This window comes from Betta splendens, chromosome 15 (genome assembly GCF_900634795.4).
Source record: "Betta splendens chromosome 15, fBetSpl5.4, whole genome shotgun sequence".
Taxonomy (NCBI): Eukaryota; Metazoa; Chordata; class Actinopteri; order Anabantiformes; family Osphronemidae; genus Betta; species Betta splendens.
In genome coordinates this window covers 2,628,696-2,642,977 of record NC_040895.2, presented here as the reverse complement: position 1 = coordinate 2,642,977, position 14,282 = coordinate 2,628,696, and the positions used below count along the sequence as shown (strand labels likewise).

General features: G+C 42.6%; 1 protein-coding gene across 21 annotated transcripts in view; it reads right to left on the bottom strand.

Annotated features, from left to right (window-relative positions):
• Nucleotides 1-14,282, bottom strand: part of col13a1 (collagen, type XIII, alpha 1) — a 203,537-nt gene that overhangs the window by 82,786 nt on the left and 106,469 nt on the right. For 13 of the 21 annotated variants that reach the window (XM_055502806.1, XM_055502794.1, XM_055502788.1 and 10 more), the window contains 4 exons: nt 13,218-13,310; nt 11,540-11,581; nt 11,395-11,412; nt 8,855-8,881 (listed from right to left, as the gene is read on the bottom strand). In XM_055502806.1, coding sequence (XP_055358781.1) covers nt 8,855-8,881; nt 11,395-11,412; nt 11,540-11,581; nt 13,218-13,310 — 180 coding nt within the window. The remainder of the gene's footprint in view (nt 1-8,854; nt 8,882-11,394; nt 11,413-11,539; nt 11,582-13,217; nt 13,311-14,282) is intronic. The other 8 variants (XM_055502795.1, XM_055502792.1, XM_055502793.1 and 5 more) reach the window with 3 other exon arrangements.

Below are 14,282 nucleotides of genomic sequence, written 5' to 3'. Positions count from 1 at the left end.
CAGCATCAATGTGTTCAGCCATGTTTCCACATTAAACTACACTCCCTGTACTTCTGCTGAAGCAGAGTCGGTATATACCTCCATTTCCTCTCCTGGAGTCTTCATCCTGCTCTGCGGCCTTTCCTTTTCCACCGTATTTCAGGTGGACCCACTTGTGTGGGGAGGTGCAGAGCTGGTCTTTGGTATAAAGAAAGGTATGTGTAGGGCTGTCTTCTAATGTCTTCCCAAAAAATAAAAAAAGACAGGAATGCTGAGCACAACAGAAATAAAGGTGGTCTCCCTGTGTGTGGATTTCAAGCAGGGTTGACCACTAAGACCAACAATCCGTAAAACAGGTCAAAATACGATAGGGAAAGTAAAGAAGAGGAGAGAGATAGTAGGAGCTGTTCCAGCAGGCTGCTACTCAGGCCACGCCATCTTGCAATTATATTATATATTTATGATAATAATATTATTATTAATATCATCAATCTAATAATTATCATAACAACAATTAATCTCTAACAAATGTTATGTGGAGGAGTTCAAGTATCTTGGGGTCTTGTTCAAGAGTGAGGGAAGGAAGGAGCGTGTGATTGACAGACGGATTGGTGCGGCTGATGTACCGGTGTATCGGTACATCGTGGTGAAGTGGGAGCTCAGCCGAAAGGCAAGCCCTTAGTTTACTGGTCAATCTACGTTCCTACCCTCACCTATGGTCATGAGCTTTGGGTCATGACCAAAAGGGCAAGATCACAGATACAAGCGGCTGAAATGAGCTTCCTCCGTAGGGTGGCTGGGCACTCCCTTAGAGATAAGTTGAGGAGCTCTGTCACCCGGGAGGAGTTCGGAGGAGAGTCGCTGCTCCTCTACATCGAGAGGAGCCAGTTGAGTTGGCTCGGGCATCTGGTTCGGATGCCTTCTGGACGCCTCCCTGGGGAGGTGCATGTCCCACCGGTAGGAGGCCCCAAGGAAGACCCAGGACACGCCGGAGAGACTATATCTCTCGGCTGGCCTGGGAACGCCTTGGGGTCCCACCGGAAGAGCTGGTCCGAAGTGTCCAGGGAGAAGGAAGTCTGAAAATCTCTGATCAGACTGCTGCCCCCGCGACCCGGCCCCGGATAAAGTGGTAGAAAATGGATGGATGGAAGGAATGTTGACCACAACAGAAATAAAAGTGGTCTCTCTGTGAGTGGACTTCAAGCAGGGTTGACCGCAACCCGTAAAACAGGTCAAAATACGATAGAGAAAGTAAAGAAGAGGGGTCACAACAGGCTATATGAGCCCTAGCCAGGAAGCGGGGGTTAACTATCTTGCATGTCTCATTCACCCCATCCATCAAAGAAGGCAGATTGTATCTGTGGCAGTTTATGGGACAAGAGTCAGAAAATGCAAACTGGACTTAAGAAAACAGAAGGACTTTAAATAACTATATCAACACACACATAAATCCAGGATTGAAAGAAATGAACCACTATAAACAGTGCTGAAATAAACCAAAACCACTCCTATTAAACATTAATAATAATCAACCCAGAAAACAAAACTATTAAAAACTAAAATAAATACTATGTAAGGAAGGTTAAACAAGGTGAGGCAGACTAAACATGACAAGGGAAGCAGAATATAGCCAGGGAGGCTAACCATGGCACAACAGGCTAACCAAAGACGTAACTCAAAAGGCTAAACATAACAAAGAGGACAAAACATGGCAAGGGACACAACAACAAGGAAGTTTAAACAGTGCAACTGGAACAATACACAACTTAAATACAAATGCGTGACTTACATGGATCAAGCTAAACAAGACAACATGGCTAAACATGGGCTAACAGAGACATGGCTAGACAACGGAATAAATCTACTAAAGGTTAAACATGGCAACAGAGTTAAACAAAACAAACAAACCTAAACAAAGTCGCAAAATAGCAAAATAATGTTAAACAGAACACAAACCGGAACCTTCCTAATGTAGCCACGGGGGTTGCAAGCCAGTGACTTCTGTGCCAATCTCATGCCCGGATAAATAGAGAGGGTTGTGTCAGGAAGGGCATCCGGCATAAAACTTGCCAAAAAAACATGCAAATCGTCCATAAGAATTTCATACCGGATCGGTAAAGGCCCGGGTTTACAACAACCACCACCGATGCTGTTAACTGCCAGGGTGCGGGTGGAAATCGGACTACTGTTGGTCGAAGAAGATTTGCATTTAGAGAGACAAGATGAAAGGCAGGAGCATAGATATAATAATAGGGACTCTTAACGTTGGCAAAATGAAAGGAAAAGGCAGAGAGCTGGCAGACATGATGGAGAGAAGGAAAGTGGATGTCCTGTGTGTGCAGGAGACAAGGTGGAAGGGCAGCAAAGCACTTAAAATTGGAGAAGGATACAAACGGTTCTACCATGGTGTCGAAGAAAAGAGGTTGGAGTGATCCTGAAGGGGGAGTTTGTGAACAATGTTCTAGAGGTGAAAAGAGTCTCAGACAGGAAGATGAGCTTAAAGCTAGAAATTAGGAAATAGCAGAGATTAGAAAGGATGAGGTGAGGAAAGCTCTGAAAAGGATGAAGAGCTTTTGGTCTTGATGACATACCTGTAGAGATGTAGAAGTGTCTAGGAGAGATAGCAGTAAAGTTTCTAACTAGCTTGTTCAACAGGATTCTAGAGAGTGAGAAGATGCCTGAGGAATGGAGGAGAAGCCGATCTTTAAGGACAATGGTGACACGCAGAACTGCAGCAAGTACAGAGGAATAAAGTTGATAAGACACACAATTAAGCGGGGGAAAGAGTAGTGGAAGCCAGGCTTAGGAAGAAGGTGGAGATTTGTCAGCAGCATTATGTATCATGCCCCGCAAGAGGACCACTGATGCCATTTTTGGTTTAAGAATGTTGATAGAAAAGTACAGAGATGGTCAGAAGGAGCTGCATTTTGTCTTTGTGGATTTAGAGAAGGCATATGACAGGGTGCCAAGTGAGGAGCTGTTGTACTGCATGAGGTTGCCGGGAGTAGCAGAGAAGTATATCAGAGTAGTCCAGGACATGTATGAGAGGAGTATGACAGTGGTGAGATGTGCTTTAGGTCAGACAGAGGAGTTCAAGGGGAAGGTGGGACTACAACAAGGATTAGCTTCGAGTCCCTTCTTGTGTGCTATGCTGATGGACAGACTGACAGATGAGGTCAGACAGGAATCTTCCTAGACCAGGGGTGTCCAAAGTTTTTTTTGGTGGGGGCCAAATACAGAAATACAGAAAAATAAGCAAAGGCCCGGGCCACACACAAGAGGTGACATATTGACACATGATTACTGTGTGTATTTCTAACTCACCTATAATGTGAAGAACATTGTTCTCAGTGGGAGCAGTGGTGCTGCACTTTGGATTTAAGGATGGCTGGGATGTCAGGAGAAAGTTTCAGTGGTTGAGACACAAAGGACTTCACAGTCATTCTGGATCTCAGTCTGCTTTCGTTCTGATTTGACATATATATATATATATATATATATATATATATATATATATATATATATATATATATATATATATATATATATATATATATATATATCTATCGCTGGATAGCTCAATCAAGTAAAGTCACAGTAGTAAAGTCACAGGACTTGCATGCGGGGGGGTTCCCGGTTCGAATCCCCGTTAGGGCGAATAGGCATCCAGTGTGGGTCCTTGGGCAAGACCCTTCAAGCTACTGCCTACCTCATACCATGAGAGACAGTGAACCACATGAGATACCGGCTCAGACGTCGCCCGGTCTAACAAGGTCTGCGTCAGGTGTTGGGGAACCAGAGCACCTTGACGAGAAATGGGCTACTGGAACAAGAAAGAAATGGCTGAGATGCGAGAACAAGGCTCTGTTGGAATGCTACTACTCAAGTAACCCTAGTCAGAGGGGTTACATGCAAAGAATGTGCGGTGAATGGGAACGGAGAAACCCACATTCAAGGCTGACTGCGAAGCAACTAGTAGCTCAATGTTCCAACATCCACAAACGGCAACTGCTATCACAACTTGAGATTGACGAGATACAACACAAATGCTACGGCAAGGGGGAGCCAGGACGCCAGGTCAGAGGGGAGGTTTCACCATCTCCCCAACCGGAAATTGGGTACGAAGCCCCAATGAGCACAGATACGCTGAGCGAGGCAGCGACTGACCTGAAAGATAAGATCATGGCGAGATTAAACAGGCAACCCCGAACCCCACTACAACGGCTAAGTGAAGTACCATCAGAAAGTCTCATGGAAGATGTGAATGCAGCATTGAGAGCGATCCCTACCACAACAATCACAGAAACCAATGAGCTGATATACGCTTCAGCATCAGGATCCTAGAGGTGCTTGGCTATAAGAGCAACCATGGGAGCCATGAGAAACAATACCCACCATGGAAACGAAGGTTGGAGGCAAAAATCAAGGCAGCTCGGAGGGAAGTGAGCCAAATGACAGAGGCCCAGAGAGGTGCAATGAAAAGACCAATGCCTAAGAGGTACAACCAGATGACCATACCTGAAGCACTCGAAACTGCCAAGCAAAGGCTACAAGCCTTGGCCAGCCGCCTAAAGAGATACACCAGAGATAACAAAGCCAGACGAATAAACCGGCTGTTCGCAAAACAACCTGCGAAAGTGTACTCTCAATGGCAGGGTAATAACAACAGAACAGACCCACCAAGGCTGGAAACTGAACAGTACTGGAAGGGTATATGGGAAAGGGAGGCATCACACAACAGTAATGCACAGTGGCTGGTGGATCTGAGGGAAGACCACAGCAACCTCCCTGAAAAGAATCCAGTGACTATCACAGTGGCAGACATCCAACATAGAGTCTCAGGTATGAAAAACTGGACAGCACCTGGCCCTGACATGATCCACGCCTACTGGCTAAAGAAGCTCACTGCAATCCATGAGCGCCTGGCAGCACAAATGAACCAGCTGCTAAGGGATGGGACTCACCCTGAATGGCTAACCGAAGGGCGAACGATCCTGATAATGAAGGATCCCTCAAATAACCTGTCTCTCCACAACATGGAAGCTCATGTCAGGCATCATCGCAGCTAAGATAAGTGGGCACATGGGTCAATACATGAACGAAGCACAGAAGGGCATTGGTAAGGATACCAGAGGAGCCAAACACCAACTCCTGGTAGACAGAACAGTCGCCCAAGACTGCAGAATGCGACACACCAACCTGTGCACAGCCTGGATCGACCACAAGAAAGCCTATGACTCAATGCCACACACATGGATCACTGAATGCTTGGAGCTGTACAACATCAACAGAACTCTAAGGGCCTTCATTGCAAACTCGATGAGGTTGTGGAGAACCACCCTTGAAGCCAATGGGAAGCCACTTGCCCAAGTATCCATCAAATGTGGCATATACCAAGGAGATGCACTGTCCCCACTGCTGTTCTGCATAGGTCTGAACCCCCTCAGCCAAATAATAAACAAGACTGGCTATGGATACCGACTCCGGAACGGGGCCACCATAAGTCACCTCCTCTACATGGATGACATCAAGCTGTACGCCAAGAGTGAGCGAGACATCGACTCGCTGATCCACACCACCAGGATCTACAGCTCGGACATCGGGATGTCATTCGGACTCGAGAAATGTGGGAGGATGGTGACAAAGAGAGCCAAGGTAATCCACACAGAAGGGGTCTCACTCCCAGAAGGAACAATAGCAGACATTGAGGACAATTACAAGTACCTTGGAATACCACAGGCAAACGGCAACCTTGAACAGGCAACAAGGAATGCGGCAACAGCCAAATACCTCCAACGAGTAAGGCAAGTCCTAAGAAGCCAGCTCAATGGCAAGAACAAATCCCGGGCAATAAACAGCTACGCTCTGCCAGTGATCAGATACCCTGCAGGAATAATAAGGTGGCCAAAGGAAGAGATACAGACCACAGATGTTAAGACACGAAAGCTCCTCACCATGCACGGAGGGTTCCACCCCAAATCCAGCACCCTGAGACTGTACGCTAGCCACAAGGAAGGAGGCCGAGGACTAGTGAGCGTGAGAGCCACTATCCAGGATGAAACATCCAAGATCCATAAGTACATCAAGGATAAGGCCCCGACAGATGACGTGCTGAGTGAATGTCTCAGGCAGTGGAGAACAGAGGATGAGATGCTGGAAGAGGGACCATCATGGGAGGAAAGGCCCTTGCACGGGATGTACCACCGGAACATAACTGAAGTGGCTGATCTCAACAAATCCTACCAATGGCTTGAAAGGGCTGGGCTGAAGGACAGCACAGAGGCACTCATCCTGGCTGCACAGGAGCAGGCCCTGAGCACCAGAGCCATAGAGGCCCAGATCTACCACACCAGACAAGACCCAAGGTGTAGACTGTGCAAAGAGGCCCCAGAGACGGTCCAGCACATAACTGCAGGGTGTAAGATGCTGGCAGGCAAAGCATACATGGAACGCCTTAACCAAGTGGCTGGCATAGTATACAGGAACATCTGCGCGGAGTATGGACTGGAAACCCCAAGGTCAAAGTGGGAAACACCTCCCAAGGTGGTAGAGAACGAGCGAGCCAAGATCCTGTGGGACTTCCAGATCCAGACTGACAGAATGGTAATGGCGAACCAACCAGACATTGTGGTGGTGGATAAAGAGCAGAGGAAAGCCGTAGTGGTGGATGTGGCAATACCAAGCGATGGCAACATCAGGAAAAAGGAACATGAGAAACTAGAGAAATACCAAGGGCTCAGAGAAGAACTGGAGAAGGCTTGGAAGGTGAAGGCCACAGTGGTGCCTGTGGTGATCGGAGCACTAGGGGCTGTGACCCCCAAACTGGAGGAGTGGCTACGACAGATCCCTGGAAAAACATCCGAAATCTCAGTCCAGAAAAGTGCAGTCCTAGGAACAGCAAAGATACTGCGCAGAACCCTCAAGCTCCCTGGCCTCTGGTAGAGGACCCGAGCTTGGAAAGTGGATGAGACCACCCGCGGAGGGTGAGAATAGAGTGTTTTATATATATATATATATATATATATATATATATATATATATATATATATATATATATATATATATATATATATATATATATATATGTTGAGCCAAACAGGCTCATCGTTCTTTTTGCGTGGCGTCTCATCGGAGGAAACTTCAGAGAATCATCATATTGCATTTTAATCAGTTCAACTGCAGACTCTCCTCCACTTCTTGTGCATCCACCAGGAAGGTTGGTCGAGAACAGCTTGATTTGGTTTTAAAAAAAAAAAAAATCTTGAAAACGCTGGTTGAATTCTGTCACTAGAGATGTATTACAGAAGCATATTTCTCCTTTTTAGCAGAAAGGTCTGCCTTTGGAAAAGCATACTTGATTTCAGACAGTGCAGTGAAGTTTGCAGCATTAAAGCTACGTAGTTGTGTCTCAAACAGGGGGAGCTTTACACAGAAAGCTTTCATGTGTGCATACAGGTGTGACACCAGCTGTTCTTTCCCTTGTAGGTTCTTGTTCAGTGCATTCAGATGATGAGTGAGATCAACTAAAAATTCCAGGTCTGCCAGCCACAGAGGGTCACTCAGTTCATAAAGAGGTCGCCCCTTCTCTTTCAAAAACTTGTCAATGTCTGATCTCAGCGAATAAAACCGCTGCAGCAAACAGCCACAGCTGAGCCAGTGACATTAGAGTGGTAGAGTACATCCCTGTATTCAGCATCCACGTCAGATAAGAAAGCTTGAAACCCCCTGTGGTACAGTCCGCTAGCTCAAATTATGTCGACAGTTTTTACAACAGTGTTCATCACATCGCCCAGCTGGACCTTACAACAGTACATGGATGATTTTGGTCTCACTCCACCTCCCAGGGAATACATCTTCTTCTCTCCACTTCACCACTCCCAATCCCATATAGATTACGTTTTAGTAAATAACTCCTACCAGATGTCTCTTACACCAGTATTCACTAGTGATCATGTCATGAGCAAAAGAATCGGTTTTGCGAGCCGATGCTTTGTAGTGAATCAGAAAAGGGAGAGCCGGCTCCCAGTTTTCCACCTTTCGCTCAGTGCTCAGTCTGAGCTCTGCTCAAGGCTTTCGCGCCAGCTCAGCTGCCCTCACACTGGTATCATAACAGATTACACGAATGTAGCTTTTATACAGTCTAAATTGTTAAAATGTTTTGATGTAGTAGGATCCAAGACTGCGGTGTTCATGTATAAAGCCTGGAGCAAATTATTACCTGTTGGAATTCAAAAACTATTTAAAGAAAGAGACGGGGAATATACAGTAATTTACTGTAAGGGGTCAGTTAAATTTAAAAATTAAGTGGTGGTAAATTAGGTGAAGAAAAAATAGTAATAGAATGAACGAATGAAATGTAATGTCAGGCGGTAAGGACTAGATAAGTCTAACTTCTTCCTTCTCCGTTCAAGCATGTACACTAAGTAAATTGAAAGATGATTAGCATTTTTTTATATACATGTGAAATTATGTTTTGACATATGAATTGCTTTTACATGTTTGAAAGAATAAATAAGAAAACAAGTGTGCTGACATAAGTGTGCTCACATTAAACTGTGGTAAATGTAAAACGAAAACTGAAAATGAAAATCTTGTTAACACTGTAGTGCTCAACCAACATAATTTCTTTAAGAAATGCTGTCATCTGTCAGTACACTGGAACCTTGTGTAAATAGTGAATGAGCACGTGAATGATTTACTCCCTGCAATGTTTAGTTTGGAACATTAACATTGACTTAACAGCTTCATGTTTATATCAAATATGATGTATTTATTTTAGATGGGTTGTGTAGATAATGTGACAATATATTTCATACAAACTCATCAGAGTATATTATATAAACCAATGTTTCTGAAACCTAAACTGAATGCTCACCTTTTGTCCTGGCACACCTGGCTCCCCCTGAATAGAGAAAACAAAACTGTTTTATTTACAATATTTTTATCCAGTCAGTGTAAACATTTCCACTATTATATTGATGTACGAGTTGCAACCAATGAAGGAATTTACAAAATACAGAATGTTTCTTGGACTTAACATTTACTTTGTGTGGACATACTGTTACAGTTTGTCCCTCCGGCCTGCCTGGGACACCTTGAGTTTTGGTCCTGTGTGTTTGTTGTCACCTCTTAGTTGTTTCCTGTCTTGTAGTTAGTGTCATTATGTCCACCTGTGTATTTAGTATCTAGTGCGAGTTGAGTCTTTGCTGGCTCGTTATGATTGTTACATAGCTGTCACCTGTGTTCACCTTTGCCTCCTGGTTGTGTTCAGTACCCGTCCAGGTTTGTTTGCTCGTACTGTTGATCTGTGTGGTGTCTCTGTATTCTTTGTTTAGGTTGGTAGTTAATAGTTTGAGTCATTTAACCTGCTAGTGCAGTGATTTTTAGATCTTGTTACTATTTAGATTCATGTTTACATTTATTTGCTTCCCTGCTTGGCAGCGCCCTTAGTTTTGTATTTCCATCTATGTTTGCTGTTTATTAAAACCCATTTATTGTCAGTCCTGTTTGTGGGTCGTTGCATTTGGGTCCTCCTCTTATTCTAGTTTGTTTCTCAGTGTATGTAACACATACAGTTGTAGCAAAAAAAAGTATCAGCCACTATTGCAATCTGTTGTCATTTTCCCCCACGTTCTCACAGCATTTTAACTGCGTTATAGTGTGTGTTGTCTGTCTTATTGGCCTGTAGATGGTTATACTGTTAGTCCTAAATTGCTGTCTGCTAAATTGACTGTCTTATAAAGCCTCATGTTGGAGACATCTTGTTCAAGTTTTAGATAGTGTAGTAGTTAATGTGCAGAGCTACAAAGATCTTGACCTGGTTTTGGGTCTCGGTGGGAGCAGTCTTTCAATTTTATTTTCTTATAATTAGGCAGACGACTTGTGAGCAGTCCAATACAATGACAACACTCTTCACAACCTTCACACCCCTGCCATGTGATCGAAGCTTCTGTTTAAAGGACATTGGCCCAAACTGAAAACATCTTACTGGTTTAACTGCTTTCATACAGATATTAAAAGTGGTCAAATAACCTGTTGGTTTATGCTATAGAGTAGGACACGTCACTAAACTTTTTGATCATTTAATTAATTACATTTTAATTTCATACGGTATAAATACTGTAATATAAAGTGCAGGTCTGTCTTAGACTATATAGAGCGATTCTAACTTTGCAGCAAATAGAAAAAAAATGCAAGACATCAACTATGTTTTTCAGAAAAAAAAATCAAAGTTGCATCAGCGAGCAAAGATGAAGAATCAAACTTGCACTCCATAGACAGCAGCCACTCAGCTTCACCGCTGAGATATTTGAGGTTACGGTAAACTGGCACAACTAGTCTTAGAAAATAAGTAAGGCTAGCATCCTTATGTTTTTCAGCCCGCTGCAGAGTTACATTTCCTTAGTCTGCAACACACCTGTGACTAATTGGCGATAAAACCATACTACAGGGAAAATGGTGGTCATTTTGTTTTGCTACAACTGTATACATATGTTTCTTTTGTTTTGATGAAGAACAGCATCATCCAATTATTATATTCTGATTATTATATTCACTGTTTAGCATACATTTTAAATGCACACAACGGAGAGTGAGTAGCTGGGTTGCTGTACTGTACTGTGTCACAGAACGGCAGAGAGAGGACCCAAATGCTCAGTGCAGATGCAGCAGACAGATGGGATAAGTAGTAAGGGCTTTAATACAGAAATCGTAGTCTCAGACAGTCCAGATCATACACTTGTAAGCACGAAGATTGAGGCACAGAGGGAGCAGGCTTAATCACTTCCAGTAAACAGGCAAGGTTCGATAACAGAATCTACAGCATACGGTACCAGTCAGGATCAGGCGAGAATCAGAAATCGGGAACACGGAACAGGGTCAAAGACGAGGTAAGCTGACAACTGAATGATGGAAAGTGACGACATGCGTACAACGATCTGGCGGATAACTGTGGTGACTACTGGTGCTTAAATCCGGGTGGCTGATTACTGATCTGAGACAGGTGTGCATGGTGAACCGGGAGTGACAGGAAACAGCTGTGACATGAACAAAAACCGGAAGTCCTTCAACATAAAACAGGAAATGAAACTGGAACCAAAAACATGACAACTAAGTCATTTCAAAACAAAAGCAGAAACTAACACTATGAACAGAAACCAGAAGTGTTACAAAATAAAACAGGAAACAAGGCCAAATCTGACATACTGTACTGTACCCGGGCTGTGATGGGTACAGCTGTACTTACAGCCCTTTGGTTCTTTACAGATGTGTCAAAATAGTCTTCAATAGTCTCCTGGGTGTATGAACATGGTGGAAAGGTAGAAAGAAGTGTACAAAGTACCTCCTTTTTTATTGGAGTTTGTTATTGTACCTTCTTTCAGTTTAAATAATTGTCTTTTTAATTCATTTATTTACCTTCAATCCTGGTAGTAGCTGCAGAAACAACGTAAAAATCATATGGTTAATTTATCATTCCATATCAACCTTTAAATAATAACGTGATTCTTAAACGGAATAAAACTAAAACATCACTGAAAACAGTCAAGTAACCACAGCTTACCCTCAGATCTTTTCCTGGTTTCCCTGGTTCACCAGGCTTCCCCTGAAGCACAGTTTCAATTATGTACTTAAAATTTTTCTCACTTCTTACAAAAATAAAAATATATGTATCTTTACTGTTGCTAGGTAGAAAAAAGAAACAATAAACTACACTAGCTTCAATAAAAATAAATAAAAATCAACATCTGTAGTGCAGTGTAGTGCAGTTTTGGAAATCTTTAAAATGTGGCACTATTATATAGTAACTACTAATGATACACCCAAGTTACTGTACACATACAGTCAGTCACACTCAGAATAGAACTCCAAAGTGTTCCAGCTTAAATATATAAATAAATATATGTTAGATATTATGAAATATAATACAGTATAACATACTGTACATTTTTTGTAGTTTTTTTTCTTTATTTATTGTGCTGTATCGCCACCTCCATTATTTTAAATTTTAAGAATTCCCATTTCTGAGTTGGACCATTTTGTCCTTTAAAATGCAAGTATAGTAATTATAAGTATAATTTAAGATTAGAATTTGGTTTGGTATGAGGATTTAAAAATATCTGAGCATCAGAGTTTGCGGTGATCACTAAAGCGAGATGGGTGGTAGGTTTAAATCCAGATTATATAATTATTCCTGAAGGCCATCAAAATATTTTCTGGTACATCATTAAAGTCTCTTTCAATAATCAAGAGCTTCTTGGCACCTTTCCTCAAAAGCTTTTAGTTTTATAGTGGACTGTATGAAACAAGTCCCTTGCGTGACTTGCCCAGTTCGGTCAATTAAGATTGAAAAATAATGCATACATAGAAAGTTTACTAAACAAGTTGCTGTACAGTACAATGAAATTGCGATGCTGCCTCTCAACAGTCCATACATACAAATACAAATACAACCATACAAATATTGCCCATGCATGCATATAACACTAATATTTAAATTTAAAAGCAGTAGTTACATACAAGCCGTCATATTAAATTAAAAATGTGTTTTGAATATTTGTTAAAATAAAATAGAACTAAAATAGGCACTCCAATGTCCCAGAATTGCACATTAAAAGGACTGTTTATCCTCATTTAGAGTTCTTACAGCCCATGGATAAAAGCTGTTTTTCAGTTTGTTCTGGTTTTACGCACCTGTAGCTCCTCACATTGGACAGAAAGCTAAACAGTTCATGACCAGGGTGGTTGTTACAGTTGATTATCCACGTATTTTAGACCAAAATAATGCATCTTCTGAAGCACCAGATTCTAATACATTGCCATTAAATTTATTCAACAATACAGCAAGTCCTGCGTAATGTTTTGTACTATGTGAGAAGTTATGCTCCATTACCCCATTGAGAGTTCCAAAACCTTTAGTTCTCACTGCATTAGTACAATTTTCTTTTGGTATGATCAAATAATCTATTTACATTGATAGAGCCTAAATTCAATGAACCAATTTTAAACTTGGACATGGATAATTGATAACAATACTTGCAACAGGCACAGACTGGGAAGTACATCACCGACATAAAGCAGACAGAACAGAAACAAAATGAAGGCACCCCCGGCAAGCCAGAGGGACTAACTGTAACATTAAAGTGCCAGGGCTGTCATATTCCATATTACTACACATGGAATGCCTTTAGCTGGATGAAAAAGAACTAGAAGCATGTTTACTTAAAACATTTGTTACTTACTGGTGAGCCACTGGCTCCGGTGAGGCCTGGAGCACCTGGGGGACCAGGGGGTCCTGGCTGTCCAGGTGGTCCTTGCATTCCAGGCTCACCCTGCTGAAAGACCTTGAGTTACAACATGCTGTGCTGGAGTATTACAAACCAAAACGTCACACTATGCCACAGTAATTGTGGCAGAGGAATGGGGGCATGGAGGTAGCGGAGAGAAGTGTTAGATGTGTAGCAAAGATTTACTCTTGACCACAAGGTTACTTTGGGAACGCAAACTATTCTACATTTAAGGTAAATGTTGGTTATCAACCTCCCATACACATGCTACATGCAATGCGTTTTCATGGACTTTAGTAGCCAGGGTCCACTGGGCTCATTTCCTTAGTTAGAAGGAAGGGTCTGATTTTCAGTTTCATCTTATTCTGGCATGGATATTGGAATTTGTAGTAACACAAGTACACAAGTAGAAAACTAGTTCCTCTAAGTCAAAGGCTTCAGAACCCACCATCACCCATAATGACAAGCTGCGACCCAATTTGAGAAAACGTCTTAAATGCATTTAATCATAAGTGTAACACTCAGTGGTGGTGGCTGGATGCTACGCCGAGGGTTTTCGATGCAGTGAAGTTTTTGGTTTTTTTGGATGTCTTGTTTTCCTGTCAAGGTTTGTGAGTGTCTTCTGTTCATGTTTAGGTTTTGCCCGTAGAGTTACGGAGCGTTTTAGGTTTATGTAAGTGATAGTGTTTTCCTGCATTGCAGTGAATTTTAGTTTTTGCATTTTGTGTTGGAGCTGAGTCCTGCTTTGCAGTGGTTTTGTGTTTAATAAATTGACTTACGTAAACTCTTAATTCTATGTTTGGGTCGTGCACTTGGAGTATCCCTCTTGTTTTCCTGCTACCTGGGCATCCGTTTGCGGTGTGAAGGGTGACTGAGGGTTTTACTAGTGCGACGTGTCAGCATGGTGCTGGATGCACATTGGCAGTGGTGCCAGAAAGCTCGACTCAGTGAGAGCATGCTTCTCCTCCTGGCTCTGTGAGACCGTAGCTTCCCCGCTCGGAGCGGGGGTTGTTGTTCCTC